Source organism: Lygodium microphyllum, chromosome 11 (genome assembly GCF_053477565.2).
Source record: "Lygodium microphyllum isolate KBCC chromosome 11, Lygodium_microphyllum_v1.1.10, whole genome shotgun sequence".
In the NCBI taxonomy this organism is placed as follows: Eukaryota; Viridiplantae; Streptophyta; class Polypodiopsida; order Schizaeales; family Lygodiaceae; genus Lygodium; species Lygodium microphyllum.
The window spans coordinates 438458-453931 of NC_141145.1; the positions used below are offsets into that span (position 1 = coordinate 438458).

Here is a 15474-nt window from a genome sequence, read left to right on the forward strand (position 1 = left end):
ACTAGTGAACCAAGGCCAAAGTCTAGTGTATGCCAAGGTGTTTCATGCTAGGCAAATCACAACACTTGTAGTGCAAAATTTTCTTTGTGGTATTCTCACCTTTGGGCATAGACATTTTGCCTTGTTTCAACATTATTTCAATGCAATGCTTTTCCACCATCCTTTTGTCAATAGGTAGTATTTGGACATCTAGATTTCCAAAGCTTTTGGATCTAGCAAGTCCATCTTGGACTAAGGGGGGCAAGATCATACCAAAGTGAGAATGCACTTGGCAATGTATCATCATTACTTAATGAGATTCAAATTAAGGGTTTAGAAAATCATATTGGTTGTGCCCTTGTAGTTACAAATCTTAATGTATATCTCTTGCATAAGCTTTGTCCATCTCGCCTTTCATCCACAGAGATCGGAATGATCATAGAGAGATTTTAGGGAATGGTACTTTAAATAATGAACTTGGTATTGTATAGATAATGAGACCAAAGTTGAAGTGTATGGGTGACCATGAATAATTCCTTTTGAGTGGTCTGATGTATTTGGGTATTGGTGAGCTTATGGCTTTGAAATGCATCAGGTTAGCTATTTGACATCTATAGCATAATCCATAGCATTCATATGAACCTTATATAGTTTACTCAAATCTATGATTTACAATGTTGGTACAATGCTAATCAATTGTTTTGATGTTTGGAAATAGTGATTGAACTCACTAGTCCAAATAATGGACAGACTAATGTGCTTTTCGTTGCTTCAAATATCCTTGAGCATAAGAATCAATGGTTTAGCAATCTTAGTATAGTTCTTGATGAACTTCCAAAAGAAGCATGTGAAACCTATAAAAGACCTTACTTGCTTGATGGTTCGTAGGATAAGCCATTGAACATGGGTCAATTCTAATGCCATCAATTGAGATGAGATGTCCTAGGTACAAAAGCTCTATTCGAAAGAATTGACACTTTGATAGTTTCACAAATAATTGCTCCTCTTAAGAGATGTGAGACAACACACAAGTGATTTGCACTTTTCTCAAATGACTTATTATGAATGAGTATACTATTGAGAAAGATAACTAACCACTATTAGAGACAGACAAAACAAATTGCTCATCTGTAACTAGCCTTTTGTATATCAATTGTTACCTAGATCTATCGGCTCAATGATTGAAATTAATTTGATACTCATATACATTGAAAGGAGATTTGTATATTATTCAAGTAATTTTTTTTAAAAATTGAGTCAATTGTTTATCTCAAGGGTAGCCAACAACCAGAATGTGCCATAATTATATTCAGGTCATCATCGATGAGATGCCTGAGAGAAATTAAAAAGTTTAGTCGTACGGTTAGATTGACCAAAAAGCCGAAATGACTAAGACTTTTTCAATTAGATGGTCACATTAATTAGAAACTCGCATAATGAGTGGTTTTAGAAAGTAAAATAAGATGCTAATAATCAAAGAAACAAATTATGAATTGGTGAGCCTACACAATTAAGCTCTCTTGAATCGGAATTTGGCGGTTCCTAAACTTTAGGAGGTTGCTATTTTAAGTTATTCTAATGGAAATTATGTTCACGTCGAAGGCTTCTGAATTTTGCAAAGAACAATTTTGTCTTCAGTGGCTATCTCAAATTCTTAACCATTTGAGAGATTTTTAGAGGAGAAAGTTTAGAAGCTTCTTTTCCTAACAAAGTGACATGTGGTATCTAGAATATGACATGTATCATTTTGAAGAGAGAAGTGTCCCTACCCTTGTCATTTTGCTCAACACTTTTCATTCACAACAAATACTTGTTATTTGTACCCTCTACTTTTCACTTTTAAGCACCCAATCCACACATCTCTATATTGGAGGTCTCTCTCTTTATTTCCAACAAGCTCTAATGTTGAAATTTGAGCCATATACTTCGTACAGGATTATTTAGTACTCACTTAGGAAGCTCTTTTTTCCTAGCTTGATCAAATTCAAGTATTGAAGAAGAAAATCAACGTGCTTCCCAAAGTATATTGAAATGAGGTTTCAAAATCCTATTTTTCAGAATTGCAGCAAATCCGGCGATTGTATGTGGTTCAAGTACTTGGTACTTGTGGTTTGTTTCAATAAAATCTTCTCAAAGAACCGGCTATTTCCATGGTAGCTGAATCTTAAAAGATACTTTTAGCAAAGGAAAAGGATGCTAAAAGAGACTTCAAGCTTGGAGAGAAGTCTGTCAAGTTTGATGTTTTTTGTGGCAAGAGAGATTCTCAAAAATCTATGTCTTTTACTAGACAATTTGTTGTTGCTTTTGCTAGTTAAGATTATATAGAAAGATTAAAGATTAGGATGGTTAAAATGCATTTAAAGGGTGCCGCTTTAAATTGGTGGCTCAAAGTTGTTTCGGAGGGAAAGGAGCCCAAGTCTCGGAAAGAGTTTAACGAAATGTTCAACAAGATGTTTCTCCCTTCATCCATTAAACCCGATGTGCGATAAGAATCGGATGAGGTAAAGCAAAGTCAAAGAGAAAAATGTTGAAACATATATCAATATGTTTGCAGCTATTTCTCTTAAAATAGTAGCTCTCTTGCTCTCTCCTAATCATCAAGTTCAATCTTTCTTAAGTAAGCAATTAAGCAAACCAAATGATTTTGAGATTGTAGTAGATACACCTCGTGCTTCCTCTTGTTGTAGTCAATTTGCTCCAAAGTTTGAGATGGTCTCACAATTCTTGTGCCACCCCTCACGATTCTTGTATCACCCCCTTGACTCCAAGAGTTTGATCTATACTGCAACTACTTCAAGCTCAAACTCCTATAGCAAGAGAAGGAGAAGAAGAAGAAGATGACGAAGTTGATGAATGCTTTACCCTTGTCCCGCACACTCTCAACCTCAATCCCTTTCACACACACACACACTCTCTCTCTCTCTCTCTCTCTCTCTCTCTCTCTCTCTCTGTGCCGTTGGATTGGCTTCATGGGTTGTGGTGTACCTCTTATAACAATTATGTGCGCTCCTTGGGATATGACCACTTCAGTGTGTGGTGTGAAGTGTGCATGTAGGTGCAATTGGGAGTTGGGTCAAATCCGTTACCCTAGGCAGGCTCAAAGGTGTTGTCCACACTCAAGGACCAGATTGGTGCATAGTCATGCATGTTGTGCAGTGCTCGGGGTGACAAGTCTTCAATCCTTGTTGAGGCTACAACCCTTGACGTGCCCTGAGGTGGTGAAGTTTGGGAAGAGGCTAGGATATAGCCCGTTTATACTGATGTATGGTTATGGACCAAAACCACCAATTGCCATTGAGCTCAAGGGAGTAAAATTGCAGTCCATGGTTGACTTTTTGTAGGATATGCAAGAGATGTTGATGATTGCGAGGGAACGCATGAAAACAGCCCTAGATTGTGCTACATTTTATGCTAACCAATGTCGTATTCTGTGAGAGCTCTAGGAGCACTTGTTGGTTTACCTTAAGTCCGAGAGGACTCTTGATTAAATAACTACTGGTAAGTACTATAGTTATCTTGTTGATATTATGGTCCTTTCCACATTACCAAGAAGATAAGTAGCGTATCGTACGAGCTTAATTTACCTTCACAAATCCTAGTTCACCTGGTGTTCTTTTGTTGCTCTCATGCCTCAACACCAATAGTGGTTTCTCATTGCTATGGCTTGTTATGAGGCGCCTCCATTTGAGGTTCCTATTATAAGCAAATTGTAATATGTGGAGGATGTGTTATGATTGTTGTCATGGAGAGTGTTCTCCCTTCAAGTTTGATGTGGATTCCTCTCTTGCGAGGACTCTACAAGTGCAGCTCAAAGACATGTAGAGGAAAATGTGTCAAAGTTTGCACTCCCCACTTTCTATTTGTGCTTTTAGCCATGTGCATGTTGCCTTCAATTCTAGCTTGATACATTTAATGGCTTATGGTTGGGGAAATGGATGACACTTGGATTTGTAGTAGTTTGATGATGCACAACATATCAGATATATACAAATTGTGCTTTAGGGAAGGGTATATGCTAGGTAGGCACGACTATGTCTCAAGCTTGAGACTTGGGTGAAGTTTGCATTTGTTTTTTCAAAAGTGGGTTGTAACTGACGACCAGATTTGAGAGCATCCAAGGAATTCTTGGATGGGTACTCAAAAGAGTTCAAGGACCTTCTACATAAGATGGTGGTCTTGGATGATTTGTGTGGATTGCTCTATTTGTGTTATCTTTTTGGATTGCTGCTGAAGAACAAGGTGCTATGCAATTCTCTTGACTCATTGGATGATGTCTACTGGTATGCAAAAAATTTTGAGAATACTTTGGCCACAAGCAAGATTGGTCAGTCTATAGGAGGTTTCCTTCGAGCAACCTTCAGTTCAAAGCCAAAGAAAGCCTCCACAGTAGCGGCTCTGCATCAGCTGACTCTTGATTCATGGAAGGAGGAGGTCAAATGTAAGGCAACTTGGGTTGTTGTTTTACATGGCATCAGACCGTCAACTTCCCTAGGGATTGTTGAAACAATAGAAAGATGAAGACAAGCTTTGAGGCATCCATGAATAAGGTGAAAGCTCAAGGTATGCCTTTTGATTTTCAATAGAGGAGTATTTTGTTAATGTAAGTTGTCGATGTTGTCTTGTGAATAAGGTAGAATTTGGCTCGCATGACCTTTTAAAGGGCATCGGTACAATCAATGGTCAACTAGTTACAATATTATTCTCAATTCACTCTTTGATAAATCATTCTCACTTTTGGTAGATCATAAATCTCATGTAATCTCTTTTTCAGTATGATGGTTGTTTCTTTGTGATCAGGGGTTGTCAACCCTTTGAGATCACTAAATCTAATGTAAATACAATACCAGTATTGGAATTCAACGAGTGTATTGCTGATCTATATATTGTTACTCACGTATGTTTTATTGAAAAAAATTCAATAATCTACATTGCAATGCAATTTTCTATCTATTTGAGGATGTTGATAATAATTTAGATGTTAGCTAATATTAGGATCCATTGTTACATGAGTTTGCTGATGTCTTTTTGTTTGAGTTACTTGACAGAATTCTGGTATTGCATGGTGCATTAGATCATAGGATAGAGATTTTGCCTAGCAGCCATCTTATCTCTTGGTAGTTTTAAAGGTTTAGCCCAGAAGAGGAGATGAGATCACTAGGCAACTGTGTGACTATCTTGTGAAGGAGTTTATTGAATCTAGTAAGACTTTGTGGGGCACGCCAGTTCTTAGGAAGGATGACATAATGCACTTTTGCATTGACTATAAAGGTATCGATAAGGTGACCGTAGAAGGAGATAGACACTTATTCTATTTAATGTTGTTTTGTACCCTGAGAAAGGTCATGTGAGTGAGTGCCATTCCTGAAATAGCTGTATTTAAGATTCTTCACATGTGGCAGTGGCTGGGTTGCAGGCTGTTGCATCCTTTTCTCTTCAAGTATCGATGCTCACTCAAAAAGACTTTGACTATATTATTCAAATTTTTCTCAGCATTATTTTGAGGAGATTTGAGTGGAAGTCATTGTGGAACAGGGCAGTTGAATGCTTGTCCATTATCTGCAAAACAGAAAACAATATTTCAGTCTCTGTGCCAAGTCAAAGCTTGTGCGACATGGTTGCCAGCTCATTATTAGAGCATTTGATGGTAGCAGAAACTGGCTTGCCTGTTGCTTCAAACCTGAAGGCACTTGCAACAATCTGTAGGAGGAGCCCTGACAAAATTGCTACTGTAACAAAGCAGCTAACTGATATGGTTTACATAATGCTAAAAGCCAGTGTAAGTTTTCTTTCCAAATCCTGTAGAAGGACATCCCAATGCTTTCTTGGTTTATTAAACTTTCTTTATTTCTGTATGATATGGCTGCAGCAAATTGAGCATGAGAAGAGAAATATAGACAAAGCTGTCCTCCTCCTACAAGGTCTAGCTAAAGATGTATTGCCTTGGTAATATTCCTTCTTACATTTGGGCTGATTAAAGCATAAGCCTAAGCTGATTGTACTGAACTGATTCTTTACTGTCAGGGAAACAGGCATGGAAAAATCAAGAAATTAGTTACAAAAGGACAGTTTAGATTTTTTCTTGTTAGCAGTTGCAATCAAATTTTGGTACTCATATCAAAAGGATTGTAGAATGATCTAATAGACAGTTCTACTCTCATCTTATTCGTGTCATGTGTTGGCCATGCTGCTTTATATTGGTTTCACAGCTAGGATTCCAAGTCCCATGATTTCTGTTCTCCCTAATGAGTTCAGGGCCTGATTTAAATCTGTACGTTTGGCTTTCTATTTATGAGGGGTGTGAGAGTGCACAACGGAAGAGGAACACTAACAAGGAGAGAGAAGAGAGAGACCGCAGGAATGAAAGAAACCAGCATTGAATTTGGAAAGAATGCTGAATACAATGATGTTCTGATCAGTCCCTCCATGCAGCCCAAAACTTCAGTGAGGGTACTGGATCAGTTTGGAGACGACGATGGCAGTGCCAGAGATGGAGACAGAGTGTGCAACTTGCAAAAGAGAGAAGATGATAATCTGCTCCAAAATTGACTGGCTATAAATAGCCAAGATCCTCCAAATCTAGCTGACCCGAAATCTGTCCTTTAAAAAATGCAGTCTGCCTGCTCCAAAACTGGCCGACCAGCCCTATTTGGTGGCAAAAATGCTGATATGGCAATACCTGTGCTGATTGCAAATGTTTGGGGCTGCATAACCTCTGGCAGGACATGTGCAATGGCTGCATACATTGTGCAAACACACCTAATACAAACTGGGAAAGGAAATGCACACGAAACTGAATGGAAAATACATTCAGAGCTCCAATGTCTCTATCAAACTTTGACAGAACTCACAACAAAGAGAGAATTGATTGATAGAACAAAATGGCAAGCTAGCACCCCCTCTCAAATGTTTTTGTTCTTCATTCTCTTTGTGGAAGCTTGGTGCTTCTCCTTGTGCTCCAGTCTTCTTGATGTAATCCCTTTGTTCAGTGTCACTTAAACACTTTTTCAGCAAGTTAAGTGCTTCATTTTCTTTCCCAGCTCCAAAGTAGCAAATGGCCACGTTGTACCAATGTTCTGCTCAGGTGTAAGTCCCTGGTAGAACCTCCTCAAATTGATGTGCTAGTACCTCTAGCTGCCTGTTTACAGATAATGCATATGTAAGATGTTCCATGATATCTGGATCCCACATGATTTTTTTAAGGACAGACTTTCTCAACAGTATCAGCAGCAGCAAAATGGCCTCTTCTATATTATTTCTAGGAATGAAAGCCCCTTCTATGTGGAATGCAAGGCTCGGGGCACTTTGCTTCAACACCCCAGTATAGCAAAAAGACAGCAAAATCTCTCTGAATTCGAGCACAGCACTTAGGAGTGAGATTCCAATGGGTGAGCAATCCTCTCCTGTATGCAGCTATGGCTTCTTGATATAAACCAGCTTGCTTCCAAAGATTTGGTAGCAGTTCCACAGCTTTGCTGATTGTTTCTTGCGCCCAAATGTTAGAGAAATTGCTAAATTTGCACAAATTTAATGAAGAACCACTCCATGGAAGTTGAATCCAGCAAAATCCCCAAATTTTATGGTGGAAATTTCAAGAAATGGCAAAACTTGGGTGGGTCGGTCAAAAACCCGCAAATTTCTGGGTGCCAAGCGTGAAACTGAAAATTTTTGGGAAATTGAGGATGAGATGGCAAGACGAATCAGAAATTGCAAAAATCTCGAAAAATCCCCAAATTTCAAATTTAGGGCTTCGAAGATTTTCTGTGCAGTAGAAAATGGCAGAAGTAGGCAAGATGGACCAGAGGTTGCAAAAACTTCAGAAAACCTCCAAATCTGAAAATTAGGGTTTTTGATTTTTTTTTTCAGATTTGTAGAAAATGGCAGGTAGGGCTAAGAGAGGCTCTGTGCAAGGCTGAGAAAGATCACATGCAGGGGCTATGCACAAGATTGCATGCAAAACTGTGAGTGAAACTGTGTGCAGGTTGGGTAGAGAGAAAACACATAAAAAAATGTCAGGGGGACTGAGGTGATGGTGGTTGCGGGCAGCAATGCCGTGAGGGACTCCACGTGTTGGAGCTGGTGATGGAACAGATGCAGCAATGGTGGCGAGATTGGTGGCACAACAACTCTGATACCACTGTTGGATTGAATGGATAGCTTGATAGACAAGAAGTGGAGTAGAGATTGAGAGTGAGAGTAGACACACATGGAAGCGTGCAAGAGTACCTTTACTAAAATGAATCACAAGAATGAGAATACAAGTTGTACTTTGTGAAGAAGTATGAGGCGAAGAATAGTTGGATTGTTGTGAACGATCCCTAAAAGAAAAGGTAGTAGGAGCGTTATCCTCCAAATCAAGATCGTAATGCCTCCTTAGGGTCTGCATTATTGAAGGAGTAGCTAGAGAAAGCATCATAGGATTTGAAGATGGGGTCCTTTGAGCCATCGTGAATTAGGTATGTGTCGTTCGTGTATCTCACACAAAACCAAGCTCTCCACGATAGCCACAAGATACTCTTTAAAAGAGCATGGACTTTGATACCATGTTAAGATATGCTAGTGTTTGCATGGAGAAAACACAGAGTGTATGAACACAGATGAAATACAATAACATAGATGAAACACAATAATTCAGCCTAGTAATGCAACAATCTCAAAACGTAAAATGCAAAACACAAAAACACAGAACACAAAATGCAAAATCACAAATACAAATAGAGAAGAAAGACAACTGTGAATGGAATGACTCAATGCTATAAATGAATGAGAGAATGTACAAAATAAGGGTAGAGTTGTCAAATAGCTGGTGGCTCTTATGGGAGCAGGGGAAGGGAGGTGTCGGTGTGTGTTGTCCATTGGATATGGATCCTGAGTGCAATCACCACTAGTTGGAGCAGAGGCTGATCAAGGAAAGTGCTGAAAACACCAAAGGGACTTGTAGATGCAAATGCAAATCAGGCAGATGCTGTAAATGGAAGAACAGCAGGCTCGAAACCGGAATGCAATAGTCTTCGGGGCTTGTTGTAGATGCAAATGCAAATCAGGCAGATGCTGTAAATGGAAGAACAGCAGGCTCGAAACCGGAATGCAGTAGTCTCCGGGGCTGGAATGAGTAAACACAACAATGTAACTGCTTGAAGATGATGGCAGTTGATCATTGGCAGCAAAGGAAGGGTGGGCAATATCTGATCACATAGCAATAGTTGTCGTTGGGAATTGGATAGCTACTGGAAGAGGGCTGATGGATGAAACTTCCGAGACAAATATGGGTTGAATGGTGGGTAGCTTGTTTATTTATATACATAGCAGGATCCTCTCAAATCAGGATTTTACTTTTAGGACATAGAAACTCTCTAGGACCACACATCGGTTTATTAAACTTTTGGTAATTTACATGTTTTGGGGCTGTTTTAAAGATCTAATCAGTTTGTAATGCATTTTTAGCTCAACATTGGCACCCATAAGTCAAAAATGGCCATTGCACTAGACATTTAAGTGACTGTTTCCAATAATTTGTGGGTGGTTTTTGACCTTTTGACAGCTGGCTGAGGGCATACTCTCTTGTGATACACATGAAGATAGTGGCAAAGCATGTGAGGTAGTGGGTTCTTATAGATTTTTTAGTGCTAGCTCCAGAGCTAGGTCACTAAATGCTACTACTATAGTAGCATCACCACACAATCAATGGGTCAGAGGGGTCATAGTAGACTAGCCAGCCACACTTTGTAGAGCATGGCACCCACCATCATGTCGCTGTGCCCAACACCCTTACCTTTGGTAGATTCGAGTCATCACTTGCCATGAGAGACAAGTATCTCCCTTTAGTGGAATCCATGTCTTCGACCATCCCATGAGAGATATTCTTGGCTTGAGGAGGGCACATTGTTTCTAGACTGTGATATGGATTAGGGTGGGATTCTACAGGCCAGCTGAAGAATCATCAAGAGATCATTTCATACATGATGGTAGCCTATACTTGAAGTCATCATGGTTAGTCGTCTTCCATTTTCAGTGTTGTTCTCGAGTCAAGACATCATGGCTATATGTACTCATTTCTTTGTCTTATAGGCCATTTTGGGTTTGTAGAGACATAAATACACCCTTCTTTCTTTCTTTTTGCCCCTATAACACATTCTCTCTCATGTCACTTGGATGTCTAGTGACAACATGTCACGCTTGGATGCCTAGTGATGATTGGCATTGTACATGGTTTGTCTCATAGGCCAATTTTAGCCTCCAAAGATGCTAATATATCTTTTTGTCTTTCTTTCTTTCTTTCTTTCTCTTCTCATTCAAATTTCAAATTAAAGTGGCCCTGTGGGAAAAAACAGATAGCAGCCAATAGGATGGGGTCTAGAAACAAAGTTTTTCTGCCATTTGGGAGTTTCACAGGAGGGGAGAAAAGTGAGAAATACTCTGCAATACGGAGCAGCATTGGCAAAGTGAAAGACACCCATACATAGAAGGGTATGGATGTGCTTTGAGATATTTGCAATATTTAGGACCATGACATGGAGAATGCCAATGAAATGATGATGGCCATGTGTGATGAAGCCATACAACAAATCAGGTAGGAGATGTTCAATAATATGCAAGAATGGAAGAATGAGATATATGAGGAAGTCCAAGCACATTTCACATCTTGGAAGGTGGACATCGAGGCTAGCACTAAGCACGAGATTACCAATTACAAGAACCAGCTGGACCTCCTTAAAAGGGAGGAAGGGGAGATCATGGAGACCATGCCTAAGAAAGTACAAACTGAAATTAATGAGCTGAAAATGCATATGATGCAGGAGCTCAATACATGGGCAGCTATAGTAAAATAAGCAAAAGCTGAAGTGGTGGACTCCAAAAGGATGGAAGTGGCCAAGGGGAACCCAAGGAAGAAGGAAGAGTTTGTGAATGCAACACTTGAAGAGGAGAAGAGAAGGAAGGTCAGAGTTGTACACATGTGGATGGTCAGATGGAAAGAGGGAGGCAACCCTCTAGAAGATGCCAAAGGCATATGTGGAAAAATGGGAGTGGAGCACCCCTCCATTATGGAACATTTTGATTGGCTTTCACCTAGCACTCCAAGAAGCACAAAATATATGCTTAGAGATTTGCTCCTTACCATGAAACTTGCAAATACACCTCTCTTGCACAAAAATACACACACGCACACACATGAAAGATTCAAGACATCTATCCACACCAATCAAGAGACAAGATCAGGTGGCTCCTTGTTTAGAATCACACACTAAGAATCCATAATTGTTGCACAAGTATGAGAGAGAAGAGAAGATGGACAAAGAGACTTTGAGAAAGAAGGAGGAAGGAAGATAAAAAGAGAGACAACAATCTGCCGTGCTTCAACCCCCTCAATAGGAGATGTTTTGTTGGGTGGGGACTTCAATGCTCGTATGACATTGGTCCCCTTCTTTGAGAGCAAGGACCACACATATATAGAGAGAGAGGACTAGAGGAGATGGCGGGATAGAGCTAAGTACACAAACTATGTTGACACCTCCTAGCCTTGGGGGATGCACATGGATTAGTCATCCTTAAGGGCTTGGCTAGATGGCTAGGATCGGAGGCTTTCACATGCTTTCCACGTAAGCATGCATCTAGACGTACAGGAGGAGGCCTTGTTGCTGTAGGATCTATATAGAGGCTAGGAGTGAGCATGGTGGACTATCTTCTAGGGTCCGTATATCTGATCCTGGACATACAGTCCTCTAGAATCTCCCCTCATTCATTGGCTGCAGTAGACCATGCTTACCTACAATTTATCATCACTTGCAGATATGATGTGATCCCTCCAATGAACAACCACCGGAGATCCCCAAATATCACTTCATCAGATCGATAGTGAGTGCCTACTCAGATTCTTTGTATTGGAGCTTGTAGGAGATGGATCCTCACATACCCTTGGAGGTGTTTAGAGTACAACTTGCTAGAGTATTTCACACCTCAGCTGCTATCTATTTTCTCCATGCATGTCCTCATTCAACCCCTCCTAGCAAGAATGTCCCATAGAAAAACTAGTATGATGAGGAATGCAAGGGAACCCGTCTTCATCTCCACCAAGGTGAAGCATGGGGGACTTACACACGTAGCTTGGCACACACGATCTTTTGCCACCTAATGTGGAAAAAGAAGAGGACATACTTATCCAAATTGAAGCATGAGTTGCGAGCTACTCTTGGGGTAGGACAGCAAGGAGGCTCAGAAGGCATTCCACGAGCCTTGAGTCCATACACCCATTACCACTCTAGCTACATGGCATACGTTATGCCGCCTCACTATATCATGTACGTGGAAAACCCCCTCAGCCTCAACCATCAAAGGACAAACCTACATCATCCAGCTTTAGTACAATGATGGTTCGTGATGCCATGGACATACTCCAAAATGGATTGGACCTAGGATCATGATGTACTAGTAGCCAAGCACCTAACACATGCTAGAGATATACTCATGCCGCTTCTAGCCCACTTGTTCAATAGGGCCTTATGTGAAGGCTTGCTTGTTGGTTGGTCAGCCTATGCTATAGTACCAATTCTAAAAGTTGGAGATCCCATGATTCCTACGAACTATCGAACAATCATGGTTGTAGTCAAGCTTTATGGATCTAGGTTAGAGCATGAGTTGAGCAAATGGGCAGAGAAGCATCAACATCGGGCATGTGGACACTTCGAGCCATCACTGAGGAGAGGAGGGCATAGGGAGGAGGATATACCATTGCTTTGTGGATTTCCGCAAGGCCTTCTACACAGTACTCTATGCCATGCTCATGTAGACACTATAGGAGTTGGAGGTTTCGACTGAGATGAGATGGGGGATACTAGCACTATATGAGTCTGCCACAAGATGGATACGAGCACTAGGAGGGTTATCGTAGGAGATCATTGGTACCATTGGAGTGAAACAAGGATGCCCACTCTCACATACTTTGTTTGGGCTTTATATTGATGAGATATCAGATTACATTGATAGACTTGGAGGGGAGAGATCCGGTTTGGGAGGGGTATTGATACTCATATTGTTGTATGCAGATGATATAGTTCTCATCTCTAGCACATTGGAGGGATTGCAACGCCACCCAAATGCACTCCTGGTGAAACATCCCCCAAGATCCAACATGCACACAAGACATGACACAAACCATATTCACAAATAAAAGGGATTGGATATCAGACTCACTCCCTAGCTATAGAGCAAATGGGCTAGCTTGGGAGCTAGTAGCACTCTGGGTCATGACCACATCCCAAGGATTGGTGTCCCTTACGGTCAACCCACACCATCCCAGTATACAGATGCATCGACCAATGAGCCAAGAGCCCAAGAGTGGTGATCACACAATGAATCTGCACAATAGGGCCTTGAGTCCTATAAATAGGATTCGGTTGCCCTAAACCCAAAGTATCCTTAGTGCATTTGCACTAAGCCACTTCATGACCACTGCGACCAATGCTACTAACACCCATCTAGATGTTCAAGGCCATAACAACAGGCTTTCTGTCAAGAGAAGGATCACATAGTGAACCTTGGGAAAATCAAGGTTATGTAGTATTCCATTTCACTTTTGGAGAGGAGACACTGGAGGTGGTCCAAATATATGTTTACTTGGGGATTACATTTTTAGGGCCGAGATTCACTTGGAGGAGGGCAGCAAGGATAGATTGGCACGAGGTTATGTGACTCTAGGGTCAATGGAGAGATAGTGCACATGCATATAGTTTTAGGAGCTTATACGATGCTCTGGCTCTTTGACACTCTTGCTATACCAGTAGTTCTATATGGGGTCCTGATATGGGGATTGAGCCTCTATCATATGAGGAGAGCTACACAGGATCAACCACTACCAAGGGGAGATGACATATGTGAGGGAGATGAGCACAAATGGAGAGACCCCCTAGTATTGATGATTTCATAGATGATCAGGAGTAAGCCATTAGTACCACATGAGATCGTTAGAGCTGAGATGGGAGCACCACCCATAGTGTGGTAGAGGCCCTCTTCAAGACGATGACTTTCGTGTATAGGCTCGAGAACTTGTAGAGATAGAGTTACTCTCGGCCCGCACTAGAGTCATCTAGACAACTAGCATTGTAGAGGGATATTGAGTGCTGATATGCTTGGAAAGAGGCATGGCTACAAATACATGGATTACACATGGATCACCTCCCACCCCTATATTGGATTGTCCTCTTCTGGAGCTCAGACGAGAGGAGCTGAACCACATGGTTAGGATGGATATTATTCAACTACACATGGCTAGGACATGGGTGATATCTATTGAGGATATGGGGACAAAGATAGCTTTCTATCAGAAGCATCTTGTGCACATATCTGCCGATGGCTTTGTTATTTGTCCGAGATGCATGGATGCACACTTGTCTCATGGTGCACGATGGGCCATTAGACATCTCCATACATCCTCACATTAGCTATGGATCGAGACAAGTAGATACGGAATAAACTCCCTCCCCATGGAGGATACGATTTTCCAGCTTTGTTAGCTCAAGCTAGAGACAAAGGAGCACTATATATGCTGATGCCCATGCCCATTGTACTATGAGGTGATGACCCTTCCATTGCCACTTTAGAGAGGGATTTGAGCCCTTATCGAGCGTGATAGATTTCTTAGTTCAGAGTTGTCTCGGGCTCTTCTCACTAGAGCTACAATGACAGAGAGAGCATCTACACTCATAGAGTTTAATATAGCCTCGACCACTCCCTCTACCACAGAGCCGCCATTGGATTGTGGTGGGCCCACCTTGAGGAGTCATCTTAGACAACCATCAAGAGATGTAGAGCTAGTCTATGCCTGTGAGCACATCCTCTCCAAACCACTTAGTGCTGTGTATCCGCGAGTCACTCTAGTGTCTGCTGCCTCTCATATAGAAAAGATGGGCCTTGTGAATAAGACTCCCAGGTATGTATAAGAATCCACATACTCCAGCTCCTTAGATCCATATGTGAATTTAGGTGCTGATCTCTTGACCCACTGTGGTGTAGTATTAAATACCATCACCTTGGTTTTACCAAGATTCACTGAAAGCCCACTGTCCAAAGTATAGGAGTGTAATGCATCCAAGTGTTTTGTAGACTCTCTGGAGAGTGAGCTATCAATACAATGTCATTTGCATACAATAGGAGAGGTATCCAAGTGCCAGCTAGTGGAGCTCCTCTATCTCCTTCCTGTGAAGTGTAATCAGCAATCCCATTAATGTACATGCCAAATAATTTCGGAGAGAGGGGCCATCCTTGCTTCACCCCAATGGTGGAGTAAATAGGTGCCGAAAGGCCCTTAGGTGTTCGGACTCTGCCCACGACTCTCTCATACAGTGCCAAAATACCTCAACTGAGCTCTTTCGATACTCCCATGGCATGCAATCTATTTATTAGCTTGTCTCTCGGTACTGTGTCAAAGGCTTTGTGGAAGTCCACAAAGCTGCAGTAGGTCCGTCGGCCATGGGCCCTTCCCTCCTCAATGATCGCTCTGAGTGT

At 41.2% G+C, this 15474-nt stretch overlaps 1 protein-coding gene across 6 annotated transcripts in view; it reads left to right on the plus strand.

Moving 5' to 3' along the window:
* MET18 (ARM repeat superfamily protein) overlaps positions 1-15474 on the plus strand; it is a 172247-nt gene that overhangs the window by 70349 nt on the left and 86424 nt on the right. For 5 of the 6 annotated variants that reach the window (XM_087688782.1, XM_087688778.1, XM_087688780.1 and 2 more), the window contains 2 exons: positions 5379-5755; positions 5846-5922. In XM_087688782.1, coding sequence (XP_087544908.1) covers positions 5379-5755; positions 5846-5922 — 454 coding nt within the window. The remainder of the gene's footprint in view (positions 1-5378; positions 5756-5845; positions 5923-15474) is intronic. The other variant, XM_087688781.1, reaches the window with a different exon arrangement.